Source organism: Sus scrofa, chromosome 13, assembly GCF_000003025.6.
Source record: "Sus scrofa isolate TJ Tabasco breed Duroc chromosome 13, Sscrofa11.1, whole genome shotgun sequence".
In the NCBI taxonomy this organism is placed as follows: Eukaryota; Metazoa; Chordata; class Mammalia; order Artiodactyla; family Suidae; genus Sus; species Sus scrofa.
Genome location: NC_010455.5, coordinates 18,919,119 through 18,936,179, shown reverse-complemented (window position 1 = coordinate 18,936,179; position 17,061 = coordinate 18,919,119). Strand labels below are relative to the sequence as shown.

At 42.3% G+C, this 17,061-nt stretch overlaps 1 protein-coding gene across 1 annotated transcript in view; it reads left to right on the top strand.

Moving 5' to 3' along the window:
* GLB1 (galactosidase beta 1) overlaps window positions 1–17,061 on the top strand; it is a 100,593-nt gene that overhangs the window by 42,820 nt on the left and 40,712 nt on the right. The window contains 3 exon segments of the mRNA XM_021071553.1: window positions 6,286–6,407; window positions 6,494–6,534; window positions 13,074–13,186. Of these exon segments, the coding sequence (XP_020927212.1) occupies window positions 6,286–6,407; window positions 6,494–6,534; window positions 13,074–13,186 (276 nt within the window).

The window sequence follows — 17,061 nt, the reverse complement described above, 5'->3', positions numbered from 1 at the left end:
CCAGCCTACACCAGAGCCACAGCAATGTGGGATCCGAGCCGTGTCTGTAACCTACACCACAGCTCACGGCAACACCAGATCCTTAACCCACTGAGTGAGGCCAGGGATCGAACCTGCAACCACATGGTTCCTAGTCAGATTCGTTAACCACTGAGCCATGATGGGAACTCCATGCAACGCCAGATCCTTAACCCCCTGAGCGAGGCCAGGGATTGAACCTGAGTCCTCATGGATGCTAGTGGGGTTCATATCCACTGAGCCACAACAGGAATTCCTCTAGGAGGCCAGTTTTCAGAATTACGGCATCTGTGTCATGGCTGCAATCTGACATCATGTAATTAACTTCTTCCCCTGGTGAGGTTTTCAGTCTCTACAAGACAGTTCATAGAATATGGCTCAGAATATGACCCATAGCCCTTGAGAAGGAACTAAAGGTCCTTGACTCTGCCTGATGACTAAACTATTATTTGGTCTTGTTTGACTGTTTTCCTTTGCTTCATTTTCTCACTTCTCTGATTAAACTTACTCTTTGACTAAAGTTTTTCTACAGACAAAATGCAGGTGGAGGACATGAGGCAGGAGGACCACAGGGTCCTGCTCCATTTCAGTCCCTCCTTTTTTTTTTTTTTTTTTTTGTCTTTTGTCGTTGTTGTTGTTGCTATTTCTTGGGCCGCTCCCACGGCATATCGAGGTTCCCAGGCTAGGGGTTGAATCGGAGCTGTAGCCACCGGCCTACGCCAGAGCCACAGCAACGCGGGATCCGAGCCACGTCTGCAACCTACACCACAGCTCACGGCAACGCCGGATCGTTAACCCACTGAGCAAGGGCAGGGACCGAACCCGCAACCTCATGGTTCCTAGTCGGGAACCACTGCGCCACGACGGGAACTCCAAGTCCCTCCTTTTCTTTGATGCTTCTCAGCCCTGAGGATAGACAGGTACAGCACAAGAAAGGGAATAAAGTTTTGTATAGAGAGGTTAATCATAAACTTGGCAGTGGAACTTGGTTTTAGTTCTATTTCTGTTCCAATTTTTCACAACTCTTTGAGGAAATTGGAGTCATGGACACTTTGGCTACTTACTGCTTAATTTGGGGAATGGACACAGTGGGAGATAATCTCAAATTCCAAGCTTAGTATCAATATTTTGTATTATGAAAAATATTACCTCTCTCTCTCTCTCTTTTTTTTTTTTTTTTTTTTTTTTCCTTTTTAGGACTGCACCCAAGGCATATGGAAGTTCCCAGGCTAGGGGTCGAATTGGAGCTATAGCTGCTGGCCTATGCCACAGCCACAATAACACAGGATCTGAGCCACATCCTACACCGAAGCTCACAGCAACTCGGGATCCCCCACCCACTGAGAGTGGCCAGGGATGGAACCCACATCCTCTTGGATACTAGTCGGATTTGTTTCTGCCAGGCCACAACTGAGAACTCCCATGAAAACTTTACTTCTCTTTTTGATTGCTTTGTCATAGCAACTGGACAAACATATGACACTTAGTAGACATATTACAATGAAGATAGTAATCAAAATGCATCTTTGTATTATTCTCTGAATGTGTATTTTTTCCCCCTTAATGGTTAAAGAAGATATACAATGTATATTTAATAGGCCACAAGTTCAGGCTGTTTTGGTTAGCCTAAAGTTCAAATTAAATCATGTATAAGCCAGAATGACTTCCCCAGACCTCAAGAGGTGAACATTTTCTCCATCATATTTCCTTTTTAATTGCAAACATTTTCCTAGAAAGCATTGTTAACCTATATACTTTTCCAGCATTGCAGGAGTAGCTCAGTTGCCTACTCTGGGTCCATTCATGTCCTTGATGCTAGGCCTACTTTTCTTTATATATTGGCCTAGTTATTCATATTGGGGGAAAACTAACCAGACACAACAAACAAGAACAGAGGTATGCTGATGGGGGGACATTTTATAGACCATTACCTTTTACAGTTATACCTAACTGTCACACAAACATTATACATATGCTTCAAGCAGTAAACTTAAAGCCAGCTGTAACACACATCATAAGTAGTTATACTCTGCAACAACTTCACTGAACAATTATTTTCCATCCTGAACACTGGGGTCAAAAGTGCAATCAGAAGTAAAACAGGAGTTCCCGTCGTGGCGCAGTGGTTAACGAATCCGACTAGGAACCATGAGGTTGAGGGTTCGGTCCCTGCCCTTGCTCAGTGGGTTAATGATCCGGCATTGCCGTGAGCTGTGGTATAGGTTGCAGACGCGGCTCGGATCCCGCATTGCTGTGGCTCTGGTGTAGGCCAGTGGCTACAGCTCCGATTCGACCCCTAGCCTGGAAAACCTCCATATGCCGAGGGAGCGGCCCAAAGAAATAGCAAAAAAAAATAAAACAATAGGTTTTTATTAGAATTCTTTACCATATTTCTCTTTAAGATGCCTCAAGGACCCTCTGGAAAACTCAGCTAGTTTAAAAAACTTACAGTCTTATCAAAAGCAGATCAATAATACAGGAAAATTTTATTCTCTTAACAGAGAAAACCTTGTGTAAACTCACTGTTTTATGTCCTTTTAGGGCTACACCCTCAGCATGTGGAAGTTCCCTGACTAGGAGTCTGATCAGAGCTGCAGCTGCCAGCCTACGCCACAGCCACAGCAACTCGGGATTCAAGCTGAGTCTGCAGTCTACATCGCAGCTCACTGCAATGCCAGATACTTAACCCGCTGAGCAAGGCCAGGGTTCGAACCTGAGTCCTCATGGATACTAGTCAGGTTCATTACCACTGAGCCATGATGGGAACTCTCCAGCTTACTGTTAATAACAAAATTCACTTAATTAAATTCAATCTAATCTTAAGATACAAAATTCTTTTCTTAAAGTACTTTTTTTTTTTTTTTTTTACAAACCTCCTATTACTTTCTATAGCTATGTTAATTTGTCCCTCATTTTTCTCCCATCCAGAAACAACAAACTTTAGGACAAAATTATTCTTTTATCTCTCAACAAAAATATCTCTATTCTTTACATTTTCTCTCACCAGCACATCTCCTACTTGCTATATGCACTGAAATGCTTCCCTTATCATTCTTATATATTACAGTTTTAACCCTTAAAATCTTAACAAAACTGAGAAACAAGGGATTGAACTGTCTCTTATACCAGCGTCTGTATAAACTATTTTAAAGTGAAATCTCTGAAACATAATTATTCCAAAAGTGCTTATCCAAAAACTTTATCTCAATTGTCTCTATATTATTTATGACAATATCACACACAGAGACATATGTGCATCTAGACAGATCTCACAGTTTTATCTTAAAACTAATTTATGAATAAAATATTTCAATAGAGACCTTATTAGTCTATAAATAACAGTTGGAATAAGTTTTACATACTTCAATTTAAAAAGTCTCTTTCAGCCTTTTTTCCCCCCTGTCTTGAAGTTCTAATTGACCCAAAGCTGAAGTTTCAGGCAAAGTGGACTGTTTGTATTTCAAGGACACAATAAGAGCTAACGTCAAAGAGTTCACACTATGGCACAGTGGGTTAAGAAGCTGACTGCAGCGGCTCAGGTAACTGCAGAGGCATGGGTTTGACCCCTGGCCTGGTGCACTGTGTTAAGGAATTCAGAATTGCTGCAGCTGTGCCATAGATCACAGCAATGGCTCAGATTCAGTCCCTGGCCCAGGGAACTTCCATATGTCACAGGTATGGCCATTAAAAAAAAAAAAAAAAGTTAACTTCAAGCCTTTTCCTAGGCATATTTTTGTTCTCTCAGGGTCAGAATTCTGAGAACAGTATTTAATCAAGCCAGCTTTATCTAACTCCATATGTCAAAAGAACTAGTTTGGGAATTTCAAAAGAGTTTCATCTCAACCAATTTTCTTTGAAGTCTTAAGAATATTGTTGGTCACATTTTACAAAAGGCAACAAGAATACCAGTCACACAAATGGAATACACACACATCAGAAGACAGAACTGTCATAAATTCTCCAAGAGGATGACCATATGGGGGAGACCCAAGCAAACATTCTCCAACGCACACAGTCCTCAACCATAGATACATGTCAGAACCAACTGGCAAAAATGCCCAAAAACTTTCTGTTCACAAACGGTCCTCGACAGCAGACACGCATCAGGACCAATAGGCAAAATGCCCCAAAAGAACTTGGTGCTCAAAAGAGAAGAGTGCCTGTGTGCACACAGGTGAACTTACTTGGTCTTGGGGCTTATCAGCTCATCCAGATGCATCTTTCCATTCCACTAAGGGAAAGTGGAAGTTGGCAGACGGTGCCAAGCAGGGGAGAAACGAGGGTTCAGCGGCTGCAAAGAATATCTCTCAATCCCCCTCTGGGACCAGCAGCCTAGAGCAGGAAGGCAGCTCATTGCAGCCAGCGCAGCACTGTCAGGGAGGTGGCTCCATTTGGGAAAACCTGGGGAGCCAGATCTTGTGAGAGCGCAGCCCCACATGGGTGCCAAAAACTAAAGTGGGTCCAGCTGCTGCTGCTCAAAAGCCAATGAAGAGGTGAAGATGGTGGAAAGGAAAGTTTGCTTTATTTTGGAGGCCAGAAACTAGGGTGGAGAAGGATGTGTGGACTCATGTCCAAAGGCTCACTCCCCACCTCCCCACCCCCCCCACCCCCACCCCCACTACTGATAATCAGGGGGAGGGGCTTTTAAAGGGCAGTTTCAGGTGTGAATAGGCAGAGAAAGGGGGCTACATACATACAGAAACAGCACAGTCAGCCCTGACAGTCATCTTGAAATTGCTCATGCAGTGGTCTGACCAGTGTCATCTTGTTTTTAATACAGTTAATCTACAGTTCCAGAGTGGGTTTATTCCCATTTCTTTGAGTCCACTTCTAGGAATTGCAATAGCTTGTCATGACTACAGTCTGGTCATCATGTAGTTAACTTCTTTAATCTGATGGGGGTTTCAGTGTAAGACAGCTCACAGGAAATGGCTCAGAGTGTGATCCATAGCACTAGAGAAGGAATTAAAGATCCTTGACTTTGCTTACTGACTAAACTAGTATTATTGAGTCTTATTTGACTGTTTTCCTTTGTTTCTTCATTTTCTTACTTCTCTTATTAAACTTTGACTAAAGTTTGTCGTTTTGTTTTGTTTTTTGTCTTTTGTCTTTTTTACGGCCACACCCACGGCATTTGGAGGTTCCCAGGCTAGGGGTCCAATCTAAGCTGTAGCTGCCAGCCTACACCACAGCCACAGCAACACCAGATTTTAGCCATGTCTGTGACCTACACCATAGTTCACGGCAATCAATGCCAGATCCTTAACCCACAACAAGGTCAAGGATCGAACCTGCAACCTCATGGTTCCTAGTCAATTCATTTCCGATGTGCTATGATGGGAACTCCAACTAAAGTTTTTGGGGTTTTTTTTGTTTTTTTTTTTTGTCTCTTGTAGCGTTGCTCCCATGGCATATGGAGGTTCCCAGGCTAGGGGTCCAATCAGAGCTGTAGCCACCGGCCTACGAGAGAGCCACAGCAACTTGGGATCCAAGCTGCGTCTGCGACCTACACCAGAGTTCATGGCAACGCCGGATCCTTAACCCACTGGGCAAGGCCAGGGATCGAACCTGCAGCCTCATGGTTCCTAGTCAGATTCATTAACCACTACGCCACGACAGGAACTCCCCGACTAAAGTTTTTTAACAGACAAAAGGCAGGTGTAGGATATGACGGGGGAGGACTACAGGTCCTGTTCCATTTCTGTAAAACTTTTCAGGAATTACCTATGTTAGCACCTGAGACCTGAGTTTAGGCAATACTATTGTGGGATGTCCTCATTGGTCCCCCATCTCCAGTAAAATAATGTCAGCTCCTTTATATATCTCTCTCTATATATATATCTATATCTGTACACATGTATATACATTTAATTTTATTTTATAATTGCAATGTATTAGTCTTACATTTTAATCTGTTGTTTAAATTACTTGATGAATTTTATTACATTTATAGTTGTACAATGATCATCACAACCCAGTTTTATAGCACTTCCATCCAAACCCCCAGCCCATATCAGCTCCCCTTCTCACCTGTTCCTCAGTAGAGAACTTAGGGCAGTAGTTACTGGGAAGGCCAGATGTAAAGGTCATAAGTCTATCCTAAGCTCTATGTCCCTTTCTCTCTCTCCCTTTTTTTCCTTCCGCTGCTCCTGTGGCATGTGGAAGTTCCGGGGCCAGGGATCAAACCTGTGCCACAGCAACAGCAATGCTGGATCCTTAACCCACTGAGCCACCAGAGAACTCCTCCATGTCTCTTTCTCTTTTTAGATCAATTCTGAATTCTACACTGGCTGGTTAGACCATTGGGGCCAACCTCACTCGACAGTCAAGACTCAAGTGGTGGCTTCTTTCCTCCACGACATACTTGCCCTTGGTGCAAATGTGAACATGTGAGTGTTGATTTTTGGAGAGAAGGCCATCCTCCATAACTGTGGGTTCATGATAAAGTACTGTCTGTTCTCTTGTTTCCTTGTAGGTACATGTTTATTGGTGGCACCAATTTCGCCTATTGGAATGGTAAGAGCATTTAACATCTGTTTGTAGAAGCTCATGCTAGAATGTTTTTGGTGCTTGATTTTGTGGGATATGCCTGAACAATTACTTTCTGTTTTTATTTGTCTTCTCCTAAATTTTCTAATATATAAGAATTGCCTATATAATTTAAAAAATCTTTTTTTTATTCAGAAGAGGAGAGAAATGTTGAATTTATTTTCTATTGAAAGCTGATATTTAGAAAATTGAGTACCAGGGTGTTATGAAATAATTAACGTTACATAAGTGAGGAATTGCATTATGGTACTCATGAATTATCCTTCTATATTTATTTTGTGTGTATTTTTATTTATTTTTTCTTTTTAGGGCCACACCTGGAACATATGGAAGTTCTCAGGCCATGGTCAAATTGGACCTGCAGCTGAGGCCTATGCCACATCCACGGCAACACTAGATCCAAGCTACATCTTTGACCTACCCAACAGCTTGCAGCAACCCTGGATCCTTAAACCACTGAGCGAGGCCAGAGTTGAACCAGCATCCTCACAGAGATATTGAGTCCTTAACCTGCTGAGCCACAATGGGAACTCCTTATATTTGTTTTAGATGCTCACAAATTATTTATTTTTTAAATTTAATTTACAAATGTTTATGGAATCATAGAAATGGAATATTTTTCATTGGTAAATATGAGTTTTTCTAGTTTCTAGGGTTGTTTTTTTTTTAAATTAAAAACAAAATTGGGAAGTTCCTGTTGTGGCTCAGCAGGTTATGAACCTGACTAGAATCCATGAAGATGCAGGTTCGATCCTTGGCCTTGCTCGGTGGGTTAAGGAATGCGAGCTGTGGTGTAGGTGAAAGATGCAGCTTGGATCCAGCATTGCTGTGGCTGTGGCATAGCCGGCAGCTGCAGCTCCCATTTGACCCCTAGCCTGGGAACTTTCATGTGCTGCAGGTGTGGCTCTAAAAAGAAAAAAAAAATGGGGGGGCCACATCCATGGCATGTGGAAGTTCCTGGGCCAGGGATCAAACCCACACCACAGCAGTGACCCAAGCCACAGCAGTGACAATGCTGGATCCTTAACCCACTGAGCCATAGGGAACTCCAAACATTTTTTTATGTAAATAGAGTTGATTTACAATGTTGTGTTAGTTTCAGCTATACAGCAAACTGATTCATATATATATATATGAATATATATATATTCACATACACACACACACTTTTTCAGATTATTTTCCCTTATAGGTTATTACAAAATATTGAGTATAGTCCTCTGTGCTATATAGTAGGTCAAAAAATCATTTTTCTTTAAACAAAAATGTTTAAAGGACATAACCTGTCATTTAGAAAGTTTTTTTTAAATTAATTAATTTATTTATTTTTGTCTTTTTGCCTTTTCTAGGGCTGCTCCCATGGTATATGGACATTCCCAGGCTAGGGGTCTAATCGGAGCTGCAGCCGCCGGCCTACGCCAGAGCCACAGCAACGTGGGATCTGAGCCGCATCTGCAACCTACACCACAGCTCATGGCAACGCCGGATCCTTAACCCACTGAGCAAGGCCAGGGATCAAACCCACAATCTCATGGTTCCTAGTCAGATTAGTTAACCACTGAGCCACGACGGGAACGCCCGAAAGTTTAATTTTTTTTAATAATTCAATGAATGTTACTATATTTATAGTTGTACGACCATCATCACAATCTAATTTTAGAACATTTCCATCCCAAGCCCCCAGTCCAAGAAAGTTTTGTTTTAAATCAAGCTAGCTAAGCAGGTCATAGTTTCTGTCTATAGATTACCTGTTCATATAGTCTAGTATTTTTTTTTTAACATTTTGCTTTGTTGAGATATAATTCACATACCCTAAAATTCCTGACTTTAAAGAATATTATTCAATATGGCACAGATGATCCTACCTACAAAATGGAAACAGATCACGGCCAAGGAGAGCAGACTTGTAGTTTCTGGGGGGAGAGGGGAGGGAGTGGGATGGATGGGCAGTTTGGGGTTTTGGAAGGCTTTTATATTTGGAATGTGTGGGCAAGGGGTTCTCTACTGTATAGCTCAGGAAAATGTGTGTCACTGGGTCACTTTGCTGTAAAAAAAAAATTGAACAAACATTGTAAATCAGCTATACTTTAATTAAAAATAAAAATTTTTAAATAAAGTATATAATTCAGTGGTATTTAGTTTACCACAGACTTGTGCAGCCATTCACATCATCCAATTCCAGAACATTTTTATTACCCCAAAAAGAAATCTTGTACCCAAAAAACACTGCACCCCCTCCCGCTTCTCTCAGCCCTTAGCAACCACTAGTCTGCTGTCTTTATGGATTTTCCTATTCTGGACATTTCATACAAATAGAACCAACAATATGTGGTCTTTTATGTTTTACTTCTTTCATTTAGTATAATCTTCTCACGGTTCATCCACGTTGTAGCTTGTATCGGTATTTCATTCCTTTTTATTGTTGAATAATATTCTATTGTGTGGATATACAACATTTCGTTTCTCCATTCATCAAACAATAGACATTTTTGTCCGTTATGAATAATGTCGCTATGAACATCATTGTGTAAGTATTTGAATCACTGCTGCAATTCTTTTTGCTGAATACCTAGGAGTGGAATTGCTGGTTCATATGGTAACTAACTCTGTACCTAAAGTTAGAGGAACTGCCGTAATGTATTCCAAGTCAGCTGCACTATTTTGTATTCCTGTATGGCCTATATAGTCTTTTGGGATAGAGGAGGGGGATGTAGGAAAAAAAAAAATCATGACAAAATCTTTTCATTGCCACTGATTTTGCAAAGACCAAAGACCAATATATTGGCTTTTCTCTAAGCCCCGTTCCCAATCTCTCTCCACATCTGCATTTTCCTATCTGAATCATTGAGGGTGCCCTCCAGTTGAGTTTTGGAGGCCTAATTGGATCTCAATTTCCTGGGATCCATAATGGAATACTATTAACTCTTAATGAAGCCTCTTCTTTGAAATGCTATCTTTTGTGCAAAGTGGGATGGTTGAGGAGAAAACTGCTTAAAGAATTGTTAATGTTCTTGTTATTAGTAAAGCTAAGAAATGTGGAGATATTGCAAAACTCAAATGTCACTTTCTTAAAGTAGTGTGCCAAGGTTGGTAACTGAAGTTAGATCATCTCTGTGTCTGTCTTCCCATCAGAAACACGTCGGACTTTGTGATGCCTTTTCCATTCAGTAGATAGGGATTCCTCCTAGCTTCCATCCATGGAACTTAGACCGGTCATCCAATCCAGGAATAAAGACTGATTTTTTTCAGGGCTGCACCAGCGGCATGTGGAAATTCCCAGACTCTGGGTCAAATCAGAGCTGCAGCTGCTGGCCTACGCCACAGTCACAGCAACATCAGATCCAAGCTGAGTCTGCAACCTACACCATGCTCATGGCAACACCGGATCCTTAACCCACTGAGTGGGGCCAGGGATCAAACCCGCATCCTCATGGATACTAGTCGGATTTGTTTCTGCTAAGCCACAATAGGAACTCCAAGATGGTCATTTTTTGCATAATACAATTTTATATCCTATTATTTTATTGAAAACAATACATTCTTCTTTTTTAAAATTTAGATATATAAAATTACCACTCAGAAGTTGTGCTTAAACCTGTCCCTTGCCCATGACCCTGCCATGAGCAATAAAAGTCTCTTTTCTGCCTCTGTTGTCCCCATTTAGTCCTCATAGCAATCTCTTCTGGGCTAGGGATTATGGACCCATTTTGCAGGTAAACAAACAAAAAACAAAAAAACCCCAGGGTACCCAAAAAAGTCCTCAAAGTCCTCAAGTTCCCCATTCAGCTGGCAGGGAGTGGAGCCTGGACTCAAACTCAGGCCTTGGAAAGGTGGTCACTGCCTTTAGGATAAACCCTGAAGCCCAAAGCCTGTGTTCCAGACCCCATACAACCCCTCTTATGTTTGTGGGCCTCTCTGACCTGCTCTGTTGCCTGTTCTTCGGGCCAGCTTCCCAGAAGAGAGCATGGGAGCACACCCCTGGCTGGGGTGCTTGTTGCCTTTCCTACCCACAGGAGGTGTCCAGGCTGTGCAGGTCTGTGTCCACTCTAGCCCATGCATCCCCATCTGGGTGAGGGCCTCCATGACAGGCCCTCCTTCCACACCATGCAAAGCTGAGAAGAAGCACATCTTGTCATTTCTTGTCTTCCTACCTCACACTCACCAGTGTGGCCAGAAAAAGCCTTGAGTTAGCATGATTTCCCTCGGACACTGCCCTTTGTTGGTCCGAAACATCCAGAGGAAGATTCCGCCGGTAGAGCTCAAGCACAGACTTAGTTTTCCAGTCTGTCCTGTAAACCACTTGCCAGCTTCTCAGCCTGGGTTCCTTTGAGCTGTCAACTATATTTCTGGAAGTTCACAGTTGTTCATAGTCCCTTAGGGAGCTCCTTATCTTACCTGGCTCTGCAGGGGTCTTGGGTAAACAAGGCCACACCTACCCCTAGGGTGCCATGGTCTAATGGAGCAAGGCACAGGCAGCAAGGTCACTGCCACCCTACAACAAGAGGAGGGACCACAAAGGAGAAGGTGAGCTCCTTGCAGCAAGGGATGTGGTTTTACTTTTTTTTTTTTTTTTTTGCATCTCACAGCAAAGGATGTGTTTTAACATATATGTTCCCAGAGGTAGACAGTCCTGTCAACAACCACTGTCTCTGATTAATAAATGGAGAGAAAGTAGTATGACTGGATCAGTTCAACTGGTTAGGTTGTTAAGCTCTTTGAAAACGTAGATTCTGTGCAGAGAACGGATGAAAGCCTTTGGGGGGTGACCTGACCCTCAGTCTTGCTCATCTGTCACCCCCACCATCAGCAGGATCACCCAAGGTGGCTCCATCATTCATAAGCTGTGGGATCACTTGAAGGAATTTGTGACTAAGTCATGGTGAACTGTCAGATCTTGTGCCTCATTTACTTAAAAATTAGATTGGATATAAGATTATCCTAAAATAACTTTATTCAATCAGAATCCCAAGTGCAGCTTAGGAATGTGTTTAACAAGCTCTCCATGTGACTCTTCCTGGGTAGGTTGGCTCAGTTCTGGCACATGATCACTTCCCAACATTGCAGAAGGTTTTCTACCTGTGACCATCATCAGTGACAAGGCTGGGGGCCGCTGGTCTAGATTGTGCACCTTGGACAATAATTGCAAGGCCATTTACTCTTCTAGTTTTTTTGTCTACACAGTGTTGGCATTATTTATTAGTCTCTGTCAGCTCACGTTCCCTGGGAAATGGACTCTGAGATTCCCTGGCAGGAAGTTTATTAGGATGTGTTCCCAGGGGCAACACCTGCACCAGGACTGGGCAGAAGGAGAAGTTGGGTGGTGATACAGTTTCGAAAGCAGCTGAAGGAAGAGGTTGGTAAAAGGAAATAAACTTTCAACTGTAAGATGAATAAGGTCTGAAGATTTAATGTAAAACATGGTGGCTATAGTTGATAACACTGTATTGTATAATTGAAATTTGCTGCGAGACTAGAAGTTAAATGTTTTCACACTCAAAAAAGAAAGATAAATATATGAGATGATGGATGTTTAACTAGATAGGGGAATCCTTTTGCAATATATATGTATATCAAATCACCATAGTGTACACTTTAAGTATCTTACAGTTTTATACATCAATCGCACCTCAGTAAAGCTGAAATAAAAAGAAAACCTTGAAGAAGAAAAAAAAAAAAGCAGTTGAGCTGATTCTAGAGGGAGCTCTGGGGCTGGGAAGGCTCTTTGAGGCAAGGGGACTGGGTTTTATATCTCTGCACTGGCCAATCACTGGATGTGGGCTCTCCCAGAAGGAATATAATCTTGGGCAAGGCAGCCTGGCAGAGACCAGGAACCAGAGAGGGGCACATCTGAGAGCCATCAGTGCCCCAGCAGCTAGGGGAATGAGCGAGTACTTGGGCCCTGACGGGCCATTTGAGAAACACATCACAGCACCCCCTCTTTGTAGACGTTATGAAGGCCCTAAGGTTACACTTGAATCTCAGTGGGCTGATGTGTGTCTGTAGTCATCTCCATCTTTGGTTAGTCTGGTAACTTCTCAGTTGTTTTCTGCTGATCCTGGGCCCCATCACCTTTGTGTCCACCACAGACCTTTTCTCAGCCACACAGTTTGAAAGCACGAACAAGATCACAGCTGCAAGGTTAACAGTCAGACATATGGGCTGTGCCATAAGCCCTGTCACTGCTGGCTGTGAAATGAGTGGGTTTCACAGGCAGCTACAGATGCTAAATTTCTCCAGGGGCTGGGTATCTACTGGGGTCGCAGCTGTGAGATCCGCTGGGAGAGTGGATGGGGAAAGCACTCTATAGATGCTAAGGTGCTCAGCAAGGGCCACCTGTAGGAAGGAACTTCTTTCTCTAAGCCTTGCATCCTGAGGGCCACCTCTGTGTCACTTAACAATTGGCTCTAATGCATCCCTTAATTTCTCCCTCCACCGTGCCAAGCCCCAAACTACTTGTCCCAGGGAGGACCTTCTGTGGTAACTAGTGACACGTTTTTGTCTTCCAGGGGCCAACACACCTTACCAACCACAGCCCACCAGCTATGATTATGATGCCCCACTGAGTGAGGCTGGGGATCTCACTGAGAAGTATTTTGCTCTGCGAGATGTGATTCAGAAGGTGAGTGCTTTGTACAGGCTGCGGGGGCTGGTCTTGGCGAGAGCCACCCCTGACTCACTGTGCTCTGCAGACGACTTCCTGGGGCCTTTGTGTTTGGATGACAGGAAGCACCAGCTAGACTTGGCCTTGAGTCTTGGCCCCACCTGATTAAGAGTGAGCCTGTAAGCAAGTTACTCTGCAGCATTGCTTGTGTTGCAAGGATTAAAAAGAGCACGGGAAAGGCCCCTGGGACAGCCCTGACACCTCTGCTGTCCAGTAAGTGATAGCTTTTATTCCCACTAATGGTAAGAGAACGTGTGTCCATGTAAACAGCTAAAGTATGGGGGCAAGAAAACCCGAGGGCATTGTGAACACAGTGCCAAGGTGACCTGTCAGCAATACTTTTTTTTTTTCTATTTGGTGCAAGTGATTGCTGTTTCCTTCTGGCCTGACACCTGAACTGCATGGTCCCACTCACATTATGACCTTTTGAGGCATCTAACGTGCCCAGGTGGGGTTTCCTGTCTCTGTGTGGCTTTAAAAAAAAACCACAGTTTTTCTGCTCAGTCACCTGAGTTTTGAAGTTAAAAAACAAAGGTTTTCTGCCTATAAATGTTATGGACTTTTTTTAAAGTAGGCTATAGTCTCAATTTCAGCTTAAATGTTCATATTTGTATTATGAAAAATTCTAAATGTATTGAAAAATGTAGTCTATACATAACTACTCAGAGTTTTTCCATTTCTTCTCAATTTTCAGATGTGTGGTTAAAATGTTGCTTACGTTATTTTTATTGTGGGTTTAATCTCTGTAGAATTTAGACTGATGACTCCCAAGTTCTCTCTTGTACATTTGTTCTCTGTTTCAAAGCTCTCTGTTCTTCTTTATTTCCTTCCTTTATGTGAAGCTCAGCTTTTTAATTCAGGCTTTTTGAACATTTCTAGTTTGGACATTTTTGTCTTTTGGTCATTATACTTCTTGATACACATCGATTCATTTCAACATCTTATTTTATAATAATCTGTTTGTGTCCCTTTACTACTTTCTTTTGAACTGTCTGAGGTTTTTTTTTTTTTTTTTTTAATTTCATCCTTCCCCCACTACCCTACTTTGGATGTTATCTGCTATATTTTTATTATTTTAGTGGTGACCTATGGAAGTGTAAAATATGCATTGCCTCCCCCCCAAAAAAAAAGCACAGCTCATAAGTGTAGAGCTCAGTAAAATTATGCAACATGAACCCCTGGAAGCAACACACAGCCCCCCAGACATTCCCCTCACAGTCCTTCCAGCCACTGACCTCAATCGCCATAGGTTACTGTGCATTATTTGACTTTATATAAATAGGTTCCTATAGTATGCACTCCTTTATGTATGGCTTTCAGAAAACTTTAACATTCAGTTAGGCTTTTCCATCTATTCAGGTATTTTCTTTCCTTTTTTTTTTTTTTTTTTTTTTTGTCTTTTGTCTTTTGTCTTTTTTAGGGCACCCATGGCATATGGAGTTTCTGTTGCTGCCAGCCTACGCCACAGCCACAGCAACACCAGATCCAAGCCTCATCTGTGACCTACACCACAGTTCACAGCAACAGTGGATCCTTAACCCGCTGAGCGAGGCCAGGGATCGAACCCACAACCTCATGGTTCCTAGTCGGATTTGTTTCTACTGTGCCACGATGGGAACTCCTATTCAGGTATTTTCTTATATCCCTCTTGTTTTAAAGTTTTCTTAAAATAGTCCCTGTCCATTCCTTTTTCTTTTCTCTTTAGGGCCATGCCTGTGGCATATGGAAGTTACCAGGCTAGGAGTCAGATCAGAGTTATAGCTGCTGGCCTACACCACAGCCACAATGATGTGGGATCTGAGCTGCATCTGCAATCTGCACCACAGCTCACGGCAATGCCAGATCCTTAACCCACTGAACAGGGCCAGGGATTGAACCTGTATCCTCATGGATACTCATCGGGTTTGTTTCCATTGAGCCACGTCGGGAACTCCATCCCTGTCCATTTATTAATGTTTATTCTTAAATAGTCTATGTTTCTAATTCTAATATCATTATAAAAGGAATTTTTTTAAGGGCTGTATCTGCGGCACATGGAATTTCCCACACTAAGGTTGAATTGGAACTGAAGCTGATGACCTGCACCACAGCCACAGCCATTTGGGATCCAAACCACGTCTGCGACCTACACCACAGCTCAAGGCAAAGCCGGATCCTTAACCCTCTGAGCGAGGCCAGGGATCCAACCCACATCCTCATGGATACTAGTTGGGTTTGTTTTCTGGTGAGCCACAATGGGAACTCCAGAGAATCTTTTATTTATGAGAAATATTATGATATATGTTTTTCTTTAAAATATAAAATACTTTAAAAATGTTAATATATAAAAATAATGTTGCAGACACCCATGTCCCGGATACCTAGATTTAACATAGGTTATTGTGAAATCTTTGCTTCTGATTTTTTTTTTTTTTTTTGTCTTTTTGCTGTTTCTTGGGCCGCTCCCGCGGCATATGGAGGTTCCCAGGCTAGGGGTCCAATCAGAGCTGTAGCCACCGGCCTACGCCAGAGCCACAGCAATGCAGGATCCGAGCCGCGTCTGCAACCTACACCACGGGAACCCTGCTTCTGATTTTTTTAAGAAAGTAATACATCACATATAAAGTTAGAGTTCATGTCCTATTTTTCCCCTCCCTTTTCAGAGGTAATTACTCTCCTGGAATGGTATTTATCCTTCATACACATTTTTGTGCTTTTACTACAAATGCATGCCTCCACAAACACTGTATATAAGGCGTTCCTGTCGTGGCTCAGTGGTTAACGAAACCGACTGGCATCCATGAGGACGCAGGTTCGATCCCTGGTGTAGGTTGCAGATGTGGCTTGGATCTGGCGTTGCTGTAGCTGTGGCATAGACTGGCGGCTACAGCTGGGATTGGACCCCTAGCTCAGGAAATCCATATGCCGCAAGTGCGGCCCTAAAAGACAAAAAAAAAAAAAGAATGCATTTAATTATTTTTGTCCCTTTAAATTGTACATTAATATTTCATTGTGCTTACCTTTCAAACTACTGTTTGATTTCATTGATTTTGTTATAGTACCTGTGGACTTTTCTTTTTTTTCAAAAACATGTGGCCACACCTGTGACATATAGAAATTCCCAGGCCAGGGATTGAACCAGAGTCACTGTAGAATCAATGCCAAGTAGTTATGCCCTGATCCACAAGGGAAGTCCTGGACTTACTTCTTTTACGGTCTGTTGTTTCATCTCAAAAACCACTTCAGGCTTATTTATTTTTTAAAATATTTCTTTCTTTAGATATAATTCACATACCATAGAGTTCACCCATTTAAAGGACACAATTCAGTGGGTTTTGGTATACTACATTATTAATTTTTTTAATTGTAGTAAAATATACATAACGCAAAATTTTCATTAACTATGCAATTCAGTGGCATTAATTACATTCAAAATGTCGTGTAACAACCACTGTTATCTATTTTAAAATCTTTTCATATGCACCCAGACTGAAACTCTGTAACTGTTATGCAATAACTCCCCATTCTCCCCTCCTCTCAGCTGCTGGTAAGCTTTGTTATGCTTTCTGTCTTTGTGACTTTGCTTATTCTAGATGTTTCACAAAAGTGGAAACATACAATATTTTCCTTTGATGTCTGGCTTATTTCACTTAGCATAATGTTTTCAAGGTTGATCCATGTTATAACATGTATCAAAATCACTATCGGGGTTGCTGTGAGCTGTGGTGTAGGTCATAGACGAGGCTCAGATCCTGCATAGCTGTGGGTCTGGTGTAGGCCGGCGGCTACAGCTCTGATTAGACCCCTAGTGTAGGAGCATCTATATGCCTTGGGTTCAGCCCTAAAAAGATTAA